This window comes from Eptatretus burgeri, chromosome 8, assembly GCF_056783735.1.
Source record: "Eptatretus burgeri isolate ZD-2024b chromosome 8, Ebu_testis_v1, whole genome shotgun sequence".
Taxonomy (NCBI): domain Eukaryota; kingdom Metazoa; phylum Chordata; class Myxini; order Myxiniformes; family Myxinidae; genus Eptatretus; species Eptatretus burgeri.
In genome coordinates, this window is record NC_140968.1 from 38,775,487 (window position 1) to 38,798,776 (window position 23,290).

The 23,290-nt window shown below is 42.5% G+C and overlaps 1 protein-coding gene across 2 annotated transcripts in view; it reads left to right on the plus strand.

Moving 5' to 3' along the window:
- The window catches only part of NKD2 (NKD inhibitor of Wnt signaling pathway 2), a 95,378-nt gene that overhangs the window by 66,537 nt on the left and 5,551 nt on the right, over positions 1–23,290 (plus strand). The window contains exons 4-9 of one of the 2 annotated variants that reach the window (XM_085893712.1): positions 4,441–4,495; positions 5,195–5,301; positions 5,912–6,007; positions 7,160–7,304; positions 17,045–17,123; positions 18,011–18,144. In XM_085893712.1, the coding sequence (XP_085749838.1) occupies positions 4,441–4,495; positions 5,195–5,301; positions 5,912–6,007; positions 7,160–7,304; positions 17,045–17,123; positions 18,011–18,144 (616 nt within the window). The remainder of the gene's footprint in view (positions 1–4,440; positions 4,496–5,194; positions 5,302–5,911; positions 6,008–7,159; positions 7,305–17,044; positions 17,124–18,010; positions 18,145–23,290) is intronic. The other variant, XM_085893713.1, reaches the window with a different exon arrangement.

Here is a 23,290-nt window from a genome sequence, read left to right on the forward strand (position 1 = left end):
TCGATAACCTGGATATTTCTTTTCCTTTTCTGAATGAAATATTCAATCGTTTGAATCATTATTATGGGAATAAAACATCAACCATTGGTCTTCTGTTATAATTGGTAAACAAAGAGCCAAGTTGAATGAGAAATTAAAAACTAAACAAAATTGGTTCCATGGTATCCATGATGCAGTGGTATGTTAGAGTACCACACATTGCACTATTTGGCACACTTTTTTTTTCTTTCTTTCTGTAGGATGAATCTGTTGTGCTTGAGATCAATTGTTACCCTGTTACCGAAGGTGGATGGAGGTTATGTACCATATTCACCCATTTGTTTGTCTTTCTGTTTGTTGTTTCTTTGATTGTGAACAGGATATCTCAAAAAGTTATAGATGCATTTGGACGAAGCTTGGTGGACAGGTTGGATGTCTGACAAGGAAGAATTGATAAGATGTTGGGGAAGATCTGGATCCGGATCCAGATACGAGAATGTTTCAGTTTTTAAAGTGATTCTTCACCATTTACAGATGGGGCCAAACATAGCATGATATCTCAGAAATTACTGGATCGGGCATTGTGTGGTGGAAGTATGCGCTCTACCAAGAAGAATTGTTTCACTATTTACTGCTTTTTCTCTTGATCCTCACTGGTGTATCTGAATTGAACGACCATGATGGCATTTTTTCCGAGCATGCTTGATACAAATTTCAGATGACTTCAAGGTTTCATAAATTTGCGAAAATATTAAATAATAAGAAGCTTTGCTTTCTTCAGTTCCAATCTCATGTTTATAACTCAAAAAAAAAAATTTCAATCATATGAAGATGCTTCTTGTATTTAAAAGTTGGAATTTTTTTTACATTGTAGTTCAAATGTTTGTCCATATGATGGTCCTGCCTCGAGTTCTAATGTTGCAGGAAAGTTCTGTGATGTAGCTTGCAATTCTGAAGAGATTCTTATCCTTGACCTATTGGCAAGTAGATTCCAGCTGCAAAGCAAGGCTTGTTCCAGAATTTTGAAACTGAATAATCGTTTTGGCCTGGAATGGACTGTTGTTGAGCACAGTGCCAGTAGACACACCTGTGCAGTGTGTAGTCAAAAAAAACAGAACGTAGTCGGTAATGTTTGCCTGTGCTTTGTGGGTCTTTGGTTGAGCGACATGCACATTGTAAAACCACTAAATAATAAGAAAATTTGCAAGCACAAAGTAGTTGCCTAATTTATTTATTTTGTGGGCTTTTTTTTTTTTTCTCCAACAAAGTAAATCTGGTAAAACTGAATATTGATGCTGGTTCTCATCTGTTTCATGCAGTGTTGTTGTTCAAATGTACAACAGCCAATTGCTGGCTTTGTTGATGGCACAAAGTCCCACGGTTTGTTTGCAATTCCTTATTTTATTTCCAAATGAAACCGATCGTTGTAGAATAAGCTTGTGGGAAATAAACAAGCAAATAACAAAACGTTGCATATAAAATGGCATGCACAAAAGGTTTTCTGGTGCTGCTACAAATTGTATTCCAAAAATATATGGCAAAAGACAAGAGAGAAAACATGGAGTGCTTAATGTGTATGATCAAAGGGGTTTTGTTTTATTAAGCAGACATTCGCTGGCCCATGAGAACCATTTCCTTCAAAGCATCTTCCACATTAACAGATGGACTTGTGTCCAGCATTCCTATGTTTGTAGAAGCTCTTTAAGAAGTCATCTTTTTGGAATCTTTCTTTTGAGTATCGGATCACATCCAATTATATTGTTGACGAACCATAAAATAATTTAAATATTCTTCTGTCTATTCATTTTAATGTTATATTTAACTTTTCAACAATTCATCTGTTTATTCATCCAAAGAGATCACAGAGAATTCCCACTCTCAGTTATCAACCTTTCAGTGATGTACAGAGAGAATTGGAGTGCTCCCCTGACCTTAAGCCCCTGGGACTGAATTTTTTTTTTTTTTACCACCTAAAACTTACCTGTGCACACCTGGAGTTTAAAAACCAGCTTTCAACTCGTTCTGTCCAGCAGTTCAGGAGTGCATAGAAGACACACACACACACACACACACACACACACACACACACACACACACACACACACACACACACACACACACACACACACACACACACACACTTCTTGATGTACATATCTAGGATGATTCATGTGTGTCCACACAAACAGGTCATTACTTGTTCACTCTTTTACCATAATTGTTCATATTTCAGGCAAAATAATGAATTACCTCTGCCACCGGAGGTGAAGGAGGTCGTTTTCACTCCATCTCTGTTTGTCTGTCTATCTGTCTGTGTGCAGGATATCTCAAAAAGTTGTCGATGGATCCGGATGAAATTTGGTTGGCAGGTTGGGTGTTTGACAAGGAAGAATTTATTCAGTTTTGGTGAAGATTCGAATCCGGATTTGATAATATAATTTTTCAAAGTGATTCTTCACCATTGAGAGATAGGGCCAAAAACGATACATAGCACAATATTTAAAAAATGTATTGGGGCCGATATGTTCTCATGGATCAGGCATTGTGTGGTGAAGGGATGCGCTCTCCCGAGTGCCCTTCGAGTTATTATTGTTATTGATACGTTTTTCATTGGCGGTGAATGGGAGGGGAATTGTGTAGGAGGAAAGGAACTGATTGGCATAAAGCGAAATTTATTTATATTTGACGTTCAGCATGTGAAAGGATAGGAGCACGGACAATCCCCATAGGTTGGCATTCTGGGAAGGAAGAAATTCCTCTTGAGGAAATGCCCCGCTGTGTGTGGTGAGGAATGCGGCACCATTGTTGTGGCATCACTGGTACCCAGAGTGCCCCGGGAAGTGACGGAACTTCTCCCAAGCTCACTGGCTGTGTTTGTCTCGTGTATTAGTCCTATGTTTTGTCTCTTGTATTTATCTGTTTGTCAATGTGTGTGAGATGTGTGTGGCAGCTCCGCTGCGAGCCTTAGTTATGAATAATTAAAAATTTTAAAACTAAATTTATGTCATTTAGAAACAGTAAGTTCCATTGATATTTCATGCATCAAACAATAAATCTTTAATTTGTGTTTTCTGTTGGCATTTTTGTACATTGCACCTTTTTTTTCAGACTCTCATGCTTTATAATTGGGTTAAAATTCATTCTTTTTGAATATGAGAAAACAATTTGTTTCTTCTTTTTTTTTTAAACTCAAAATTAATGATCTAAAATTAATTTGAAAAGTATAGGTTATGTACGTAACATCTGTTTATGCCTTATTTACAAACTCCAGTTAGAAAATGATGATTGAGAGAAACTTTTTTTCTTCCAAAAAAGAAGATTTGAGAATGAGCCAGCATTGCCTGTATATATGGAAGTAATCCCATGAAACTTTAGGACTGAATGAACTCCAGGAAGCAGGAACCTCATGACCATTCTTCAATGTCTTTCTTAGCAACTCTTCCTTCCACTTTGCTGTTGCCTCTGCGATGGAATTACAGTGCAGAATTTTTACCTTTCATGAAATTAGTTGTGCCATCTTCTCTTTGTTCTTTCTTTGTGGTTATATGATGAATGGGGATAGAAGCATCTTTTGTACAGAAATGCCATTTGCAAAAGGTTTGGTTCTGGGTGGCAATAAAAGTGTGGCTTTTCGTAAAGCCTGCACTTGCATTTCTTAATAACCAGGACTTGTCACCATGGAGATTTGAATGAAAGCTTAGGACCTTATATTCCGCCTCTGCCTTTTGTGGTAAAACATGTGGGGGCTTTGTCACAGCCCTCTGCTCCACACTCTCCCAAATGGCATTTGAAGATCAAAGGAAGGTTTTGTTATTGTGAGTGAGGGAGTCATGGGTCGTAACCCTGTGAACAGCTGTACATTTTGAGCCCCCGGAGTGTTTCCGTTGTGGGTAAGGGCGTGGTAAGGGCACAAGGAATGGGTTGGATGTTCGATTCGAAGGAGGGGGAGGGAGTAAGGAGGAGGGAAGAAAAAAAGTTTTGTGATGGATAAGTGAATCACACGGGCTATTGTTTGTACTTTGAAGTTCAGGAGGGGCAGAGAAACGGACACAGAAGTCGGCAGCATTTTATCTTTCAGGTGAAGGCTCAGTTTAGTGCTCAGATGTAGATTACATGAACAGGAAGGGGGTATAAAAATGCACAAAATATGGCTTTCAAGCTTGCGCCATTCACATCGTAAATGAAATGTGTACGGAAGAAAGATCGCAATTGAAAAGCCGTCAAAGCTTTCCCTTAAACGTCAAAAAATAAAAACTTGTATCAACACATTTTTTTTGTTTAAAGATCAAGCATGGAACATTAAGGAAAACAAATGATGTTAAACACACTTTTTTCACCGCTTTGGCAACTTGCATGCAGACCATCAAAGGTACCGTCGTGAGAGATGATCGCTTTCGGTACAGATTGTGAGCTGGACCATTTACTGTGTAAATCATGACTTTCACTCTCTTTCCTTGCCAGGACTTTCCATATTACGAAGCAAAGAAAGACGGCTTTTCCGAGTATGCTTTAGAAGGTGAGAGCTTGAGTGAATTTGACCAAACTGCTGGCAATGATGCCCAAACACAGAAAATTCACAAAACAGTTTTCCTGCACGCTGTGCCGCTTGGCTCTTTCATACAGGCTGTGAAACCTAAGATCACAGCTTTGATGTGATTGTATTTTTGTGCTTTTTTTTTATAATGACTTCTGGCACTGCTCTTTCCAAAATAAGCACAATGGTGTGGAACACGAGCCATTGTTGACTGATCGGCGTCTGAAAAAAGTCGTTCTAAATTGAGCAGCCAACTGGCACGAAAGGTGTCGGTCCCATCACAATTGTAGTTTGGCTTCGGAGTTTGCTTTTTTCTCAACTGTGAGAGTATGAGTGTGATTGATGATAGAAACACAAAGCAATACATGGATTCCTTGATGAGAGAATTTCCAGAATGATGGTGATTTTGTTATTTTTGCTCGAAAAAAAAAAAGTTTTCCTTACTTTTATGTGTTCATCTTGCTTTAAGCCTTTCATCGAGGATACAGAACTGTGATTAATACAACGACGTCGTTTGATTTTTTTTGTCACAAAAGGAAGTAAACGTGTTATTCCTGAGTGTTGATGTGTGATTGTAAGGAAATTCTGATGGACTTTCCCCAACTAAAACTGTTGCGGAATGACCTGAAAAGCAACCTCACGATGCTTAATTTGCTGTACTTCTGCATGATGGGTCTGCAGCTCCAATTTCCCCTGAAAAAGTGCCGCTGGATTACGGGAGGGGAAAAGACGGGGCCAGCAGCAGAAAGGAAGTTAAACACGGCTCTTCTGCTCGAGTGGCATTTCACGTGAGTTTGATTTGATTGGCGTGCAAAACTTCCCAAAGCCCCACATTTTAACACGAATCGCCAACGTTTTCACCGCGATGAAGACCCAGCCAGAGTGACAGTGAGGCGATATTGTTGTACCTAAAGCACAGCCGAAGCAAACGCATGCCGATGTGCAAAAATAAACAAGTAGATAAAACGTGTCTGGAAGTGCAGTGTCTTAAAGCATAACCCAGAGGCTAAGGAAAAATAATTATAAATTGCAGAAGGAAGGAAAATATTTTTTGTTGGAGGAGGAAAATAATTTTAAAATAAATTGCATCATCAAAACGTCAGTTCGACGGGAGCCGTTGTCACCGAGAGGAAAGCATGAATGTTCTGTGATATGGAAACCAGTCAGGGACTCAATCCTTGGATCCATTCAATTGCTTCAGCTCTGCTCAGAGTCATGAGAAACAACTGTGCTGTGGTCTTCAGAGTTGTGTGCCTGCACTCCTAAACAACTGCAAAGGTTTACTTTGTTGGTGGCTTGCTTGTTCTTGCCATTAGCAATGGATTTTCCTCGTTTAAAAAAAAAAAAATGCACTTTTCGCTCTGTCCGAACTGCTACCGTTGCCTGTTGTTCTGCCAGGAGGTGGAATGCGATATCTCTATGCGCGATGACAACAGACAGGAATGGACGTTCACTCTGTATGACTTTGATAACAGTGGGAAGATCACTCGAGAGGTGAGATTTTGTAGGGAGTCCAGTTGAGGGCAAACATCTTGAGAATAAATTGTTCAGATTGGTGGGAGGGGGGGGAGGGGGAATCGTTTTGCTCGTACTTCAAAAGGAAATGCATGAAACTTTATCGTTGCCCAATATGAGAATGGAAGAGACGTTATAAAATTGTCCGGAAGTTAATTTTTTTTTTTTAGCCAAAACGCAATTTCACAAAATATCATCCATTATATAGTTTTCATATCACTGGGATAAAAAAATATATATTCTATATATAATGAGACAGAATTCTTAAACTGAACAGGAGTAGAATATGGTATGTTGTTTGAGCTCCTGCACAAGCCAAAGCATGAGGTCTCGCCTCTTCCCCTTACACTCACTTTCTCAAGCCACCACTTTAGTGATGTCATGCCATTGGCAACTTCTATTCCATCATAATTGTTCTGAATACTGCTATTACCATTTAAACTCACACAAATTTGTGATAATTATATCAAATGACAGTGATAGAATATCTATTTTCATTTAAATCTAAATTACACCTTGACGTCTCTGAGATAATGATGAGAACATATCTGAAGGGGCACTGGATAGCTGGCATAATGACTCCACCATGATGGTGATTCTGTGGTTGCTTTCTTTAAGCAGAACTGGTTATTGAAATTTCAAATCTGCATGGATTTTAATGGCTGGAAGGATCGTCTCGAGGTACGCACACTTGTCTCCAAGCTGCCGATACTGGGTTTAAATCCCGACCCAGCTATAAATTTATCCTCGTGTTTCACAGGCAGGGTGATTCATCATTGTGTGTGCCGTCCCCCAGATGCATGTTAAACTGCGCTTCCCATCTTAGTTAGTGGCCATTAAAGATCTCTCGGTGTCCTTCGTGAAGAGTAGGCGAGCTTTCGCCGTCACCCTGAACAAATTACAAATTCCTGCCCCAATCTCCCGAGTAGAAGTGGCGACCAATCTGGGATTGTAGCTTAGGAACCACTTCGGTCACACGAGCGCTCTCCATTAGGAATGGTACATGTTGTTGATGATGATGATGATGATGATGATGATGATTGATTTTAAAATGTTAACTCTCAGATCACATGTTCTTTTGCTGTAATAGTATTGCTCACAATTACTCATTGATGCTTCATTTTCCTGCAGGATATCGGGAGTCTCATGAGCACTATTTATGAGGTGGTGGATACGTCTGTGAACAACAACACCAATAACAGCAAAACGCTGAAGGTGAAGCTCACGGTGACCCCTGACTCCAAACTCCAGACCAATGAAGTGCAACAATGCCCTGGTGGGTAAGCTTTGTACATTGGGCCGTGATCATTCGTCGGCAGGAATGTCGAGGCAAATGTGCTTTTAGGTGTGCTGCCGACAAACTGTGTTCTCAAAAGCAAAATTGTCCTCCTCTGCTTGCTTGTGATGATGAAAGTTCTTCAAGAGATGTAGGAATGAATAAAACCATGCGGTCCGAATGTGGACTCGGTGGACCGCATACCTCCACCAGGCTGAACACTTTGTTTTGCATCCCACTATTAGGCTGGATCAGGAACTGGATCTTCACCAAAATCGAATCGACTCGTCCTTGTTGCACACAGACATGTCCATCGAGTGTCATCCGAATCCGTCAATAATTTTTTTGAGATATCCTTCTCATTCACAGACAAAAAAGTTTCAAAACGGTGCTTTTTCTCTCTTATTTAATCCATCCCCGTTCCACTGTAGAGTTTCCTGAAAATGCTCCAGCAGATATCGAGTAATTCTTTTGGAGAATTGCTGTAAAATGGAGAACAAATTTATTTATTCATTTATTTATTCGTTTATTTATTTATTTATTTCTAAATTATTACATCCAGGCATGCTTAAAAACTTGATTTTTTTTCATTAAGTGGGCATTCTTTGTTCGCCTTAGTACAACTTTTAAAAGCTCCCTCGAGTTCAACAACAAAGGCCAAACATCTTTTTTTGTTTGTTTTTTTACGGCATGTCGATTTGTTTTTCTGGATAAGTAGCCAAGCCAGGTGAAGTTTTAATCGCCACTGATCAAGCCAGAATTGGTTGCATATTCATCATTATGTTCTCCAATTCAGCAGGTCAGAACAATTGACCAGCATGATCTAAGGTTTCAGTGGGGAGCTTGGGGGGGGGGGGGAAGTGACCAGTTTGTTTGTGTGACTTGTTATAAACAATGCATCAACCAAATTAATGTTCTTCTTCTTTTGTATGCAGTATTAGGCTGTGGGGTAGCATAATTGGCTGAGGGCATGGCTGTGCCGTTGATGCAATTCCCTCTGTAGGTTAAAGTAGGAATTTGGAATTTGTTCTACGGTGCCGGCGATAGCGTGCTTGCTCTTCACGAAGGACACCATGCGATCTTTAACGTCCACCAACTAATTCTGGCAGACAGGACGCCCAGTTTAACGCCAGTCCGAGGGACGGCACACATTGATGAGCCACCCTGCCTGTGAAACACTGGGATGACAGTTTCTAGCTGGGTCAGGATTCAAACCCAGACTAGACCGCTTCGAGACGAGTGTGTGTGCTTCGAGGCCATCCTGCCAGCTCAACCATATCAATAGCTCTCAATGCCAAATTAAGAAAACCTGCAACAGATAATTTTCGGGACACATCATATTAAGAGTACTTGAATTGTGTATTACAAATGGACACACAATGGCATCCGTCCATCTGCGTAAGATGGTGGATATGCAGCACTTCTTGGTGCGGTCAGGCATGTATTACACTTCTGTTGGTGACTGTACAGGCTGATTTGGGAGTGCCAGAGTCTACCATAGGTGCCACATCTGAAGAAGTTAGTGTGCTTATCGCCTCCTGTAGTTGTGGGATGATGTTTGCGGTGACGGCGTCTGTCATGCAGCTGCTCCAGCCACTGGTCATCGTGATGGCTTATCCCAGCCAATAATTAATGTCGCCACGTGTCTCTGGAGTTGGCTCCATTTTGCCACGTGTCGAAATTGATGTATAGGGCTTTCATATCCCACTTACAAACATCCTTACACCTCAGCTTCAAGTGCCCTTTTGGTCTTTTGGCCCCGGCTATCTCCCCATAAAGGGTGTCCTTTGGGATATGTCCAGCTTCCATCCTGTGCACATGCCCAAACCATCAAATTAGTCTTTGCTTCATGAGTGCAAGGATGCTTGGCAGATTTGCTTGAGAGAGGATTTCTGCATTTGTGCATCTGTCCTTCCACGTGATGCCAAGGATGCGTCGTCGTAAACAGCAAAGATGGAAATTGTTAGGTCTCTGTTCTTGGCAGCTGTAAGTTGTCCATGCTTCACAGCTGTATAGTCAGGTGCTAATGATGCATGCCTTGTAGATCAGCATCTTGGTTCTGAGGGCGAGCTTGCTGTTCTTACATGCCCTCTTTGTCAGATGACTAAAGGTGGTAGCTGCCTTCCCAATGCGTACATTCAGTCTATCATTGAGAAACAGGTTATTAGTTACTATAGACCTCAGATAACTGAATTTGCTGACTACTTCCAGCAGAGTGTTTTGTGTAATCATGTGCTGGGTTGTGACACCTTGTCCCATCACCACGGTTTTCTTGACAATGATGAGAGAACATGCACGCATGGGAGAGATGATCGATTAGCTTCTGGAGCTGGTCTTCTGTGTGGGTGACAAGTGCAGCATCGTCGGCAGAAAGAAGTTCTCTGATCAGGACATGCTGCACTTTTGTCTTTGCTCTGAATTTTGACAGGTTATACAGCTTGCAGCCTGGTGTTAGCTTAGTGGATAGGGTGGCTGGCTTGGGATCTTCGGGTCCTGAGTTCAAGCCCCATTAGCCACTGAATTAACGTCAGGTGGGGATTGACTCAGCCTGTCATCCTTCCGACGTCGGCGAAATGAGTACCAGTGTACTGGTAGAAGGGCACAGCATCAGCAGCATAGTCGTGCACCAACAAAATGGTAGCTACCTGGCAGCCAAGCTGCCATATGCAAGAAGAAGAAGAAGAAGAAGAATAAGAAGATACAGCTGGCCATCTGTCCTGGTGTGAAGGTAGATTACTTCCATGTCTGCAGGGAAGGAGTAGCTCAGAAGTACTGGGAAGAAAATACCGTACAGAGTTGCAGTCACGACACAGCGTTGCTTCACTGCATTTTTGATCTCAAAATTTTCTGAAGTGGAACTATCAAACTGTATTGTGCCATGCATGTTGTCATGAAAGTAATGGATGAGACTTAAAGCTTGGGGGTGGCGGGAGGGGGTGGGGGGTTTCCAGCCAATCCATTCTAACATCTTGTATAAACCCATTGTGCTCATGGTGTGTTCTGTTCCCTGCACTCTTTTGAAGCTGATAGTAAGGGAGAAGATCATGTCCACGGTGGATCTGCCTGCTCGAAAACCACATTGTGCCTCAGGATACACTCGGTTAGCGAGTTGTTGGAGTCTCTTTCGGATGATCCTGGCAAATACCTTCCCAGTAGCACTGAGGAGTGAGATGCCATGGTAATTGTTGCAGTTTCCCCGATCGCCTTTCTTCTTGTGCAATGTGATTATATTTGCATCGCTCATATCTTGTGGAATGGATCTTTTCATCGTCGTCATCTTCTTACAGCCGTTTCCATGCTTCCACGTGTAAGCTTTGGTTTACCTCGTGGCTGCTTTCGAGGCTGCACGATCCCTTGCTAGCCCTCTTGTTCGGCCTTTAACTCTAAGATCATCTCTCGGCAACACATCCCATATTTTCCTCGGACGGCCTCGAGCTCTCCTTCCATTCGCATTCATATTTATACACCTCTTCACACAACTGCCCACCCCCATCCTTTCCACATGTCCAAACCACCTCAACCTACCCCTACGCATTATCTCACTAATGCTTTCAACACCTAACCTATCTCTTAATTCCTCGTTTGGTTTCCCATCCTTCAGTGTCACATCACACATCCACCTCACCATTCTCATTTCATTTCGTTCACACCTCCGTTCATCCTCCTTTTTGATCACCCATGTTTCACTGCCATACAACATCACGCTTCCAACACAAGCTGCAGAGTTTTCCCTTTAATCAGAGAGGTTCCTCTTGATGTCAATCGGGGTAACAACTCCCAAAACTTCCTCCAGCCACTTATAATTATTGCAATCGCTGCTGCTTCTAAACCATCTCCTGCACCAATCATATCACCAAGGTGACAGAATTTACATACACGTACATCCAAGTATTTATGTACAGATATCCCCCATAAACTAACCTTTCCGCTCGAACTGGAGCCACTTATTTACCTGCACAAACAGCACATTTGAAGTGAGGAACCACCCGCAGTCGACTCCTGATGCCACTACACCTCTGTGCAACCAACAGCTGCAGTATTTATACAATATTGAATTGTTACCAACACCTTTTCAACAGAGAGCACAGGACTACCTCCCTCTTCTTTCTTTTTTTCCCACACTCCTCCCCCCACACCACTAATCAATACTTTCGTTTTCCCTGTATTCACTTTCAGTCCTCTGGCCTCCATGCCCTCCTTCCATACTGTATATTTGCCCATTACCTCTTCCACATTGTTGGTTATCAGCACCAGGTAATCAGCATTCAGGAGTTCCCAAGGACAGCCACCTATAAATTCCTGTGATATAACCTCAAGAACCAGAATGAACAGGATTGGGCTCAAGACTGACCCGTGATGAACACACACTTTCACTTCAAAATCCTCACTCTGCACCCCATTTACCCTCACAGAGGTTTTTGGGCAATCATACATTGCCATGACTACCTTAACTAACCAATCCTCCACACGTAACTTTCTCATGGACCATTGCACCGCTTCTTGAGGCACCCGATCGAACGCATTCTCCAAATCCACAAATGTAAAGTACAGTTGTTTATTCTTCCCCAGATATTTTTCCTGTAATTGCCTAACTATAACAATTGCCTCTATCGTGCCCCTTCCTGGCAGGAAACCAAATTGCATTTCATGTGTATTAACACTGTCTTATCAATTTATCCAGGACTCTCTCTACCACTTTCATCCCATGATCCACAACTTCAAACCCTTACAGTTTCTCTGAACTAAGGCATCCCCCTTCCCTTTATAAATATTCACCGCTACGCTCTTCAACCAGTCATCTGGGATAGATGTCTCCCTTTTAATTGCATTTATCAATTTAGTGATTAAATTCACTCCAATATCACGAGATGCCTTCAGAATCTGTGCGACAATACCAGTGCTGCTCACGGCTTTACCATTCTTCATTTCATCGATGGCTTTCTTCATCCATTCATTCTTTATTTCAGGTGGTGGACCCTGCACCGGCTGTACTGCCTCCAGAATGTCCCTGTTCAAAGGGAGCTCCTCATTTAGCAGGCGCTCGCAGTAATTCCTCCAAGCATTTCTAATCTCCCAATGGTCAACCAGTACATTTCCCATATCATCCTTCACACATTGTTCTCCTGTGATATCCTTATTTTGACTGATCATTTGCTTTGCTGTACTAAATATCTCCCCTCTACTATCTGCATTATTTATCTCATCTGAAAGTGAATCCTGTACTAATTTTTTAGCCTTGTAAATTTCCCTTCTTGCCCTATGTTTAGCCACTAAGTATTCCTCCTTATCCCTTCCCTTTTTCCAAATCCTAAACAGTTTCTATCTTGCCAAAACGGAGTTTTTGCAAGATATGTTCGTCAGCTTGTATGTTTTTTTTTTCTTTTTTTCTTGAATCGCCATATCCACGTCATTATTCCACCACCATGTAGCCTCATGTCTCGCTGGGCCCTTCGACCAGCCCCATGTCTTTTCAGTAGCACGCAGCAGCCCATCTTTTAAAGAGTCCCAACAACTCTCTACATCCTCTCCTACCATAGGGTTTCCAAGATTCATTTCCAGAAGTTCCCTATAGAAATGTTCCTTTACATTCTGATCTCTAAGTTTCCATATTCTTCTCGGGACATAAAGTTTCCTCTTTTCCAGACTCCAACTTAAGTTTGCATCACACACTCGCAGCCGATGTTGTAAGGCACATTCTTCCTCAACTATTATTTTCACATCCTTAATCAACTTCCTGTCGAATCTCTTCACTAGAAAGTAATATACAGTATCTGGCTCTTTATACCTCCTGACTCGTAACTGATCAGTCTACTCGGCCTCTTAAGCATTGTGTTGCAGACAACAATATCTAAAGCGTTCCCAAACTCAAGTATTCTTACACCTTCAGTGTTTCTAACTCCGAAACCTGACCCACCATGCACACCCTCATATCCTTCTGTCAACTCTCCCATATGTCCATTCAAATCCCCTTCCATCACAACAACTTCTCTCTCATTAATCGTGGAAACAACATGCACCAGTGTGTCCCCAAACTCCTCCTCACTTAATCCTATCTGTGGGGCGGATGTTGATACTATTAATATACGCTTATCAAACAACAGCTTTCGGACTATCACTCTTGCATTTACCCTCCTATCCTCCAACACCCTCTCCACACACTTCTCAGCCACCATAATCCCCAACACCACCAGTTCCAGAGTCACAACCTATCCAAAATAATTTATACCTATCATTTTTACCTGTAACGATTCTCGTTGCACCACCCATCCACCTTGTTTCTTGCACACAACATAATCCACTCTTCTGTGGCTCAAAGTTTCTACTTTCTCACCAACTCTACCATGCACAGTACCAACAATCAGACGAGCAACTCTAATACCTATCTTGTCACGCCAAGTGGGTGCTTTATGCATGAGAGGTTTGCTCCCATCTGTAATTTGTACAGTCATATATTTCAAAGAAGAGGAAAGTGAGGGAACTTGAGAATGAAAACCACCCTCCATGGTACATGCCACAGCAACCCCAGACATCAGCGCACTTACATGACCTGATGCTGTAACACCAGCAGTCCAGTGGCCTCGTGGGTGATCCACCCCAGCCCGCTTCAGGGACACCCATCCATACGCGAGTGGCACTAAAGCAGATGGGATGTTATTCACCTGCTGATAGAGCAGCCTCCCCGTATGCCAAGACTGGGTTCAGGCTCCGATACAATCAGGCAGTAAGTGCCAACCTATTATGACACACACCCTGTACCCTCTGGACAATGCAGCAACATTATCCAGTATCACCATGGCAACTAGCCCAGATGGGGAAGCACAAACTCAGGTCTCCGTTTCACCAAAAGGCATATTTGAGGAATATTTTTGTGGTCGGTTGGATGCCCTTCCTGATGTCACCGTAGTATCAGCTTTGAGCCTAGTCTTTGTCTACAGAGATATACCCTCCAAGGCAGCAGGGGGATTTGCAATCAAAGTTTCCTTCTCCTCGGTGAACTGTCTACCAAGGATAAAGAGTTCCACCTGCCTTGGAAAAGTTCCCTCCAGCAGAAAAGGAGGAAGTCATATGGGTAAGGCAGCAGGTGGGGCTTTCTGTACTTCAGCAATTCTGCTGAAATTCCATCCTTGCCAGGTGATTTTTCTACCTGCCAGTAAATCAATTGCCTTCCCAAGCTCGTGATGATGGTTCCACATATAGCTCATCCATGACAGGTAATTGAAGAAGAGCATCAAGCACAGGCTGAGGAATTAACCATTTCATGGGAGTACAGTTCAAGATAACGTTCCACCCAACGAGCCATCTGCTTGCTCCTGTTGGTATCTTACCATCTGCTGATTTCAGAGGAGCAACTTGTGGTGATGACCCAATGCTGTTTTTATTCCATCATACATGGCATGAAGGCTTCCGTTGTCACAGGCCATCTGAATATCTTGACAAAGATTGATCCAGTATTTGTTTTCATAACAGCCTTCATGTCATGTAAGGTTTGGGAATTTGGGTTTATGTTGTGCATCAGGTAAGCTGCGTTCTTTGCTTCAATGACTTGCAACAATTTTTCCTGAAAAGGTTTCCAACCAATCTTTCCTGTGAGCTCTTCGTTTGTGAAATGTGATTACTGCACTCTCATAGATGTCTGATCTTGGGGACTTCTTGGCTTCATTAACATTGTCAGTGAGGCCTTCAATAGGTAGGGGCTGTTGGAGTGTGTCCAAAAACTGCTTACATTTGTCATAATTTTTTTTTACGAGGAATGTTGATGCATGGCAAGCCTCTTTGCTTGGAGGTGTGAAGCTTCCAGGGCTGCATCTTCACTTTGCCGATGACAAGGGAGTGGTCAGTATCACCAATCTGCACTATGATATGAACGTGTGTGAAGAGTGGACAAGTCTCGTCTCCTGGTGATGACGAGGTGAAGTTGGTGCCAATGGCCCGACCTTGGGTGATGCCAGGACACTATGCCGAAATTTGCCTTGAAATAAAGTGTTGGTGGCACAGAGCTCCAACACCCGTTACCCATTTTCGTTGATTTCACCAACACCATGATGGCCGAGGCATGTTGGCCACGAGCCCATGTCTGTTCTGACCCGAGCATTAAGATCGCTGAGAATGTAAATCTTTCCTCGATGAGAGACATGCTCGAGAAGTGGAGAGTGTCAAAGAAGTGATCTTTGTCTTCAGGATTCGTATGCAGAGTTGGGGTATAAGCACAGATGATAGTGATTAAGCCTCCATGTGTTGGCAGGCGTAGAGACAGAAGACGTTCAAATGCCCCCATAGGTGTGTCAATTGACTGCATTATTCTGTTGCTGACTGCAAAGCCGACACCATGTTGACGGTGGTCTTCTGCACTCTTGCCATGCCAGTAGAAGGTGTAGTTGGTATCTGGAATATATCTGGTGTCTACCAATCTTGTCTCCTGAAGAGCAACAATGTCAGTGTTAAGCGTGTGAAGCTTACGATCGATCAGTGCTGTCTTGCATCGGTGATAACCCATGGCGCCTTTGCTCTACACCAATCGAGCTAGACTTATCACGTGTAAATTGCTATCACACGTGTTGATTCCCTCAATAGCCAAGGTAAGGATGACGTGTCTTCTCCATTTGGTTTTCATGATGACAACTTTGGTGTGTGTGTGTGTGTGTGTGTGTGTGTGTGTGTGTGTGTGTGTGTGTGTGTGTGTGTGTGTGTGTGTGTGTGTGTGTGTGTGTGTGTGTGTGTGTGTGTGTGTGTGTGTGTGTGTGTGTGTGTGTGTTTCAGCATAACCTAGACAGATTTTGGGGGCTCAGACTTGCCCTGTAGCTAAGCCCCCTTCTTGACCTTGCAGGCTAAATCCAGAGGAGAGACAAAAGTCCCTACGTCTGGAACCTGTCTGTTTGTAGGAGTTGCCGGAAGGTGCTTGCTGAAAGGGATCACCATCTGTGGTGTTGTGGTAGAGGTGCAAGCAGGCAGACACGAGCCGGAGGGTAACACAACTCCGCTTTATTGCCTCGAGCGAGAGGGTGGGCGTCGGATGCCCGTAGCTCCCGCTTTATTACGTACTCGATGCACTCTCCAGGCACACGACCTACAGGACACTGCTAATGACAGCACATGCTGCTCCTGACGCCGACTGGTGCTACAAGTCCTCAGTGGGCGAGTCGTGACATATGAAGCCACAACCACGCGACCACCCCCAACCGTGACTCGGGCTCCGCCCATATAGTACACCATCTGCCTCATGGGGCTTCACTCCACCGTTACTTTTCTGTTGGGGTTAGGCTCCTTTAGCCTTTGACTTACTGAAGCCTGACTCACAAGGCAGTGAGTGCTATTTGACCCATAGCTGGGACCAGGACGATGGGATGCCAGGATTTGTCAACACGCCGGTGGGCCGGCATGTTGCATCTCTGGGGGTCGAGGTTCCTCCGAGATCCCCTTAGATTAGCTTAGGTCTGCAAGGTGCCTCGTTGCCATGCGTTTCCGCGAGGAGGCACGAGAGGAATCTTAGTGATACAGATGCTGTATACTGGCAGGAGAGGCTTGGGCACTCAGCTCTGTCTTTGCTGTGAGCTAGCTAGCGGCCGTGGATCAAGACCATATCATTAAACGCATGTCATGCATGTGTGGCAAACCACCCGAAAAAAACAACAAAACCACTGACACACACAACAAATAAAAATGCTTATTTGTTTGCCTCACAGGTTTGGGAAATGATTGGCGGGAAGTGTTGCAAAGCCTTTGCTTGCTCTTTGTTGTCTCAGACCAAGGTCGTGCTAAGGACCGTTTGGAGGCCGGTGATGAAGGCAGGGTTGCTGAGAGGAAACAGCAGTCTCAGCTTCGGTAAGGCATGCAGCTAAAATGAACAAACGACAAATATATTTTATAAATCGATTTTTTTTGATGCATTCTTTTGCTTAAATGAGGTCAAGAGAAATTGTTTGTTTTTTTTTTTTTGGTGATGTGTTTTTATTTTATTTATTTATTTTTATGTTGAAGGCTCCAATCATGGACTAAATAATCCTCATCGAGGCCAGGCCTTAAATAAAGAAAAATAAAAGAGATAATGTAAAGTGAGGAGTGAAGATGAGTGAGGAAGAAAAGTGTGTGATATTTGTTTGCAAGAAAGGGATATTAAAGCTGGCCCGGTAGCTTTAGTTTGAATGAGACAGAAAGTAAGACCAGCAATCCTGACACGGAGAGTGTAAGATGGTTCCGGGCACCACTTTCACCGGATGGGTGTTTTTTCGGAGACGCCATCTCCTTACTGGATGGCCGTTGGTTCCCGAAAGGAGCTCATCCACCCTTTAGCAGGTATTGTTTTTAGTCCTGCAGGATGTCACAGTCACCCTCCCCACTGGCGAGCCAGTGAAGGTAGTCGGTTTAGTCACCGACTACCCGGCTATGCAGCATGTAGCACTGGGTTACATGTTACCAATGGCAATCAAGAAACCTGACTGACTTGACAAAATATTGCACTCATTTCCACATGCTGCTGCTGATTTGTGAAGGAAACTTAGGTGAGATGTGGTGTTGCCTTTGCATGAAATACAAAATGCACAGTAGTGCACTGACATGTACCTTACTAGTACCACACTGGAATACTTTGGGGCTTTAGGCAAGTATTATGTAGATTAGAAGATGGATTGAGATGTTTATGGTGCAAAGCCGTGTAGGTCTTTGTACAAATGACCCATTTCCTGTGTTGCACATGTTTGATTTGGCTGCAGGAGGCAAAGTGGTGAGCAGCATCTGACCCAGAATCTTGGGCGTCAGTGCTACTGTCTGGATGAAAATGTAGAGCGGAGGAACCACTACCTCGACCTGGCTGGCATGGAAAACTATACATCTCGTTTTGAGCCAAGTATGTTCCACTTCCCTTAAGCCTCTCTAAATTATAACCTACAACATATGTGTGCTTAAATGATATCGGATTTTTATTTGTGTTTTTTTGTTTGTTATCGAGTATGGCAGTACTCCATATGTTGGTATGGCACAGGAAAATGGCCACCCCATCAAATGTATATAAAATGATATGCTTTAAAAACTACTTTCGAGTGACGTCGTAAACCTTAAAAAGTGATTTATTTTATTCTCAAATGTTTTCCGAACGAACAGGAATGAAAAAGATGCCAGAATACATCGCTAAAGTAACAAAATCGAGAGATTGCAAAATCGCCGAATTGTTCATCCACCGGATTGTTGATAAATGTCACTGAGCTTAGCACAATAATGGCTCAATCAATTACGATTCCAATGGAAGGAAGCGACATTGTCTCAAGGGTATTGTACCCGTACCATACCAAAAAACAATATTTTAATCTGATTTTTTAAAATTACAAGAAAAGGAGCAATTGGAGATTGCAGACCCTCGCGAGGACTGCTTTTGTGTGGTGTATTTTGTGTGGCATTTGTGTACTGGTATGTTACGTAATATAATAAAAGGCATAATTAGACCTGCCACTTTATAACTGCTGGCAGTGATGACAGGGTACCAAGACGTCCCGCTTTGATCAGACACCTGACCCTGACCCATGCCATTTTTTAAATCATTATTCATTATTCAATATCATGAGAAGGAACCCGAACACGCAAAAAGCAAAGATGAAGTCATCAGGAGGAACCTGGATATGATTCACATTTCAGCTGCTACTCCTCCACCCTCCAACCTATCCAGGCACAACTAAGTGAGCCTTATTCAAAAAATTAAATAATTCTGGCTGCCAGACCATGCGTCTGATCAAGTTGAAATTTAAAATGTGTTCCCTGTCACCACTAGATCATAAATGTGAAGTTTCATGTCAATCGATTAAGCGGTTCCAGAGAAAACATTTAATATTTTTCTTCAATCCAATATGGCTGCCAAACCATGTGACCTGTCAATTATTCCTTCACAAACTTGTACACCCTCGGCTTGGGGAACATTTGTGTGAAGTTTTCCCTTGATCTGTCCAGCCATTCTGGAGAAGATTTTTATAGGTTTTTGGGTAAATCCAATATGGCTGCCAAATCATGTGACCTATGACATCATATGTGTGAACCTTTTGTGCCTCATGGATAGGTGGTCATACTTGTAAAGTTTTACCTCGATCTGATCAGCCAATTCAGAGAAGAAGACTTAAAGGTTAAAAAAAAAAAAAAACAATATGGCTGCAAAATCACGTGACTAACATCATCAAATTTTTTTTTCTGTGGACCATTTTATCCCGAGATGACCCTCAAATTTTTTTTTTACTAATCACATGTAGCATTCTAGTTATGCAATTATGACATCATAATGAAGGCACCTATGACCATAAAAAAATCGCACTTATTTCCGATGAGGAGTACTTGCTTTGTGCCAAGTTTCAATTTTTTCGTTGGTGCGGTTTCAGAGATAGAGGTCTAAAGTTTTTCCATTTTACCAACATGGCTACCACACCACATGACCTATGACGTAATAATGATCATTAAAACATTCTACAGGAGTAGTGGCACCTATGGTGAAAATTTTGTCTCAATCCGATAAGTTGTTGCGGAGAAAAACACGAAAGTTCTGTGCGGACAAACAAACAGACAGACAAACAAACAAATGAAAAATCATTCATAGAGTGACAACTTGGCAAAACAGCACAAAGTAGAATGGCACTCGGTATAGCGCGTACCTCTGCCAGGTGGAACAGTTCCCGTTTTGTATCCCACTGACGGGCTGGATCCGAACCAAAATCCAATCCGCTTGTTCTTGTCACCGATCCAACTCATCCACCTTGTTTTGTCATAACTCATCCTCAACTTTTTGAGATATTGTGATATGTTTAGTTTTTGGCCCTATCTATCAATTTTAGAAATCAGGCCTGTGTTGACCTTTTGATCTTAAAATTAAATGGTAGTTGAATTCAGCGACCTCATATGAAAATGCTCTTCAAATTTCAAGTCAATCGGATGAAAATTTAGGATTTCAGAAATTTGTCCTATGTTGACCTTTTGGTCTGTTGACCTCAAAATTAATAGGTGGCTGAGTTCAGCGAACTCGTATGCAAATGGTCTTCAAATTTCAAGTCAATCGGATGAAAATTGACAATTTCAGAAACAATTTAAAAATTTGACCTATTTTGGGTTGACCTTATGGCCTATGTTGACCTTTTGACCAAAGATAACCTCACAAATAATAAGTGATTGTATTCATTGACCTGATATGCAAATCCTGTTAACATTTCAAGTCAATCGGATGAAATTTGAGGATTTTAGATAATTTGGCTCAAATTGGCCTATTGGTGTATGTAGACCTTTTTGGTCGACCGAATGTTACAAACCTTCAATGCGTGACCGTCTCAGGGTCAGTCACATTAATCTCTGAAAATTTCAGAACGATCGGTTGAGCGGTTTGGGCTGTAGGCGAGCGGACAGACAAACAAACAAACAAACAAACAAACAAGAAGCCAGAATTTCGTTCATAGAACGAAAAATATTGCCGAACCGAAGCACGTGAAGCGCAAACTGAAACAAATACTTGTGACACATTGATCAGAGTCTATCGCTCGGTGTATAGAGACTTGTGGAAAGAGTCTATTGATAATGATCTAAATATTAATCTTAAGATTGAAAACTACCAATAATATATGGATGCTGGAGAACGTTCTGTTATCGCAGGAAGCATTTTTGGTTCCTTGACAAACTACAGATCTGGAAAGCGCTCATCAAGCGCTTTCATATGAGGTATTACTCGATATGGTACCTAAGATTTGAAAAATTGACCTTGGGGTCAAAACATTTCGACCTCAGGCGCTAACCATGAAGGTCAAGGCCGATCTCCACCAAAAACTTATCAGCTGAGCGCTAAACCACATGCTACATCCCTACAAAGTTTTGAGAAGATTCGATCAAAATTAGGGTTTCGTTGAACTCCATGATTTACCACAAAGTGACCTTGACCTTTGACCTTGACCTTGACCATTATGTGTGCTGAAGGGTATTCCAATAATACGATGATACGTGTAACCACAAGAGATTTCAATGAGAATTGCGCTCTACAGAGTTATTTAAAGGCGAAAAATAGGCGACGACAAACACTTTTATGAAACAAAGTGACAAACGAACAAATAAACAAACAAACAAATAAATAAATAAACAAACAAACTAACTTACCGACCGATACAATCTTTCCGAAAATTTCGGCAAGATTAACAAACAAAAACACACAAACACACAAACAAACGGAGGCAATCAACATACTGGTAAAACAAATGTTTTTTTTGCCAATTAACAAACGGACCCAAATGCAATACCCTCTCCTTCAGCGAGGGTCATATTAATACAACCGCAATACACCACAACCTGTTGAACGCCATTTACGCATGCACCAAGTGGGGATCGTAGGGCATGATGAAATTCCTAATTTATGAAGGAAGAGGGCCCAGACCTGTCTGCTGATGGTTTCATTGAGGTTCACAGGGGGTCGCACCGGTTATTGAAAAGAGCATTCTAGATTTACCTTTCCATATACCATATGCGTATGATGGTTCAAACAAATCATGCAGTACCTCTTCATGTAAATAGATGTAATCGCGTGACCCCTTTTATAAGGCATTTATTTATTACACGTACAAAGGGTGGGGATGCAGGAAATTGTAAATGCCAACATTGAAAAGGGGAACAGAAGTGGATATGAATGGAGGTATCTCATTATTGTGTAGGTAAAGGTAGGGGGTAAATTGAGGAAAATAAGAGAATGTAGGATGGTACTATAAAGGATTCTTGCCCTGGCAGAATTCATCACGCCCCTTCTCGCGTCATGCATACATGCCTCGTTTCACCGACCACGCAAATTAATACTCCACACTCCATTTAATGTATCCCGTTGGTGCCCGGTGCACCACACGTAACGGTACCGCAAGCCCCGCAGCACGTTTTTCCCCGCATCCTTGTTTCCGTGGGAAACTCTAAATCTAAGTTCATGAATCATTTTAATTTCTTTAATCATCTGCACTCGGGTGCTCTGCACGGCCTGGACTGTTCACATTCTGGTCTCTCTAAGACTGTCACAAAACTAAAATCTTTTAAAGTTCTTAATCGTCCATGCTCGGGCAATTCGCCCGGCACAGATTGTTTGCACACACTGCCTCATGGTGCTTTTCATGCCGGCCCCTCTTGGATCTGCACAGATTCCAAACTTGTTCTTTTTAATCCCCCCACACATGGGACAAGAACCTATTATCTTATCAAACTTTCCTCCTCACCCCTCTCATCAGTCAAGCTAATGGCTAACGTCCTCGTCTGGGTCAGTGCATGCCCCCGCGCTTTCCCTTTCATCTGCCCACTCCATCCCGCACACTCTCGGCACACTCCGTAACCCTCATTACTCCAAGGAACCCCGGGTTCTTTGTCCCCCCCCCCCCCAAGCCTGATACACACATGTTCACACGACCACCCATTCCGGTGATCTCGCACACCATCTCACCTTGATTGGACTCACCTCCTCCTGGTTGGCCTTGACTCGTATCCTCTCCACCTGCACCTGCAATGTGCTATCCTGATCTTTGCACATCGTTTCAACACATTCTACTAATTCCTCCTTTATTTTCTCGACTCGTTCCCCTGCCTCGATTCGTTCCTCCTTTGCTTTATTTATTTTGTCCTTTATCTCTGTTATCTTCCGCTTTGCTACCACAAGTTCCCCCATCTAACATTATGTTAGTGACTTCTATTCATTCATTCACTTTTAATTCCGACGTCTCTATCGTCTGTCCCGTTTCTTTTGTTTTCTTTGTCACCGCATCATGTGTTGTCTTGCATTCCTTCTTTACTGCAACTAGCTTCCTCTTTGGTCTCTTTCTGGGTCATTTTTAATTCCCCTATCACTGTCGCATTCTTCCCGATCTGCTCTTTTAATTATTTTGCCCTTTTGTAAGTCCCGTATCTTCATCTTGAGTCCTTTTATTTCATCCATCATTTTGGCCTGACCCACCCTCATCTTGTCCCGTTCATGCACCTCCTCACTCCATTCATGTCCTCCCATACAGCTTCAAATCTTG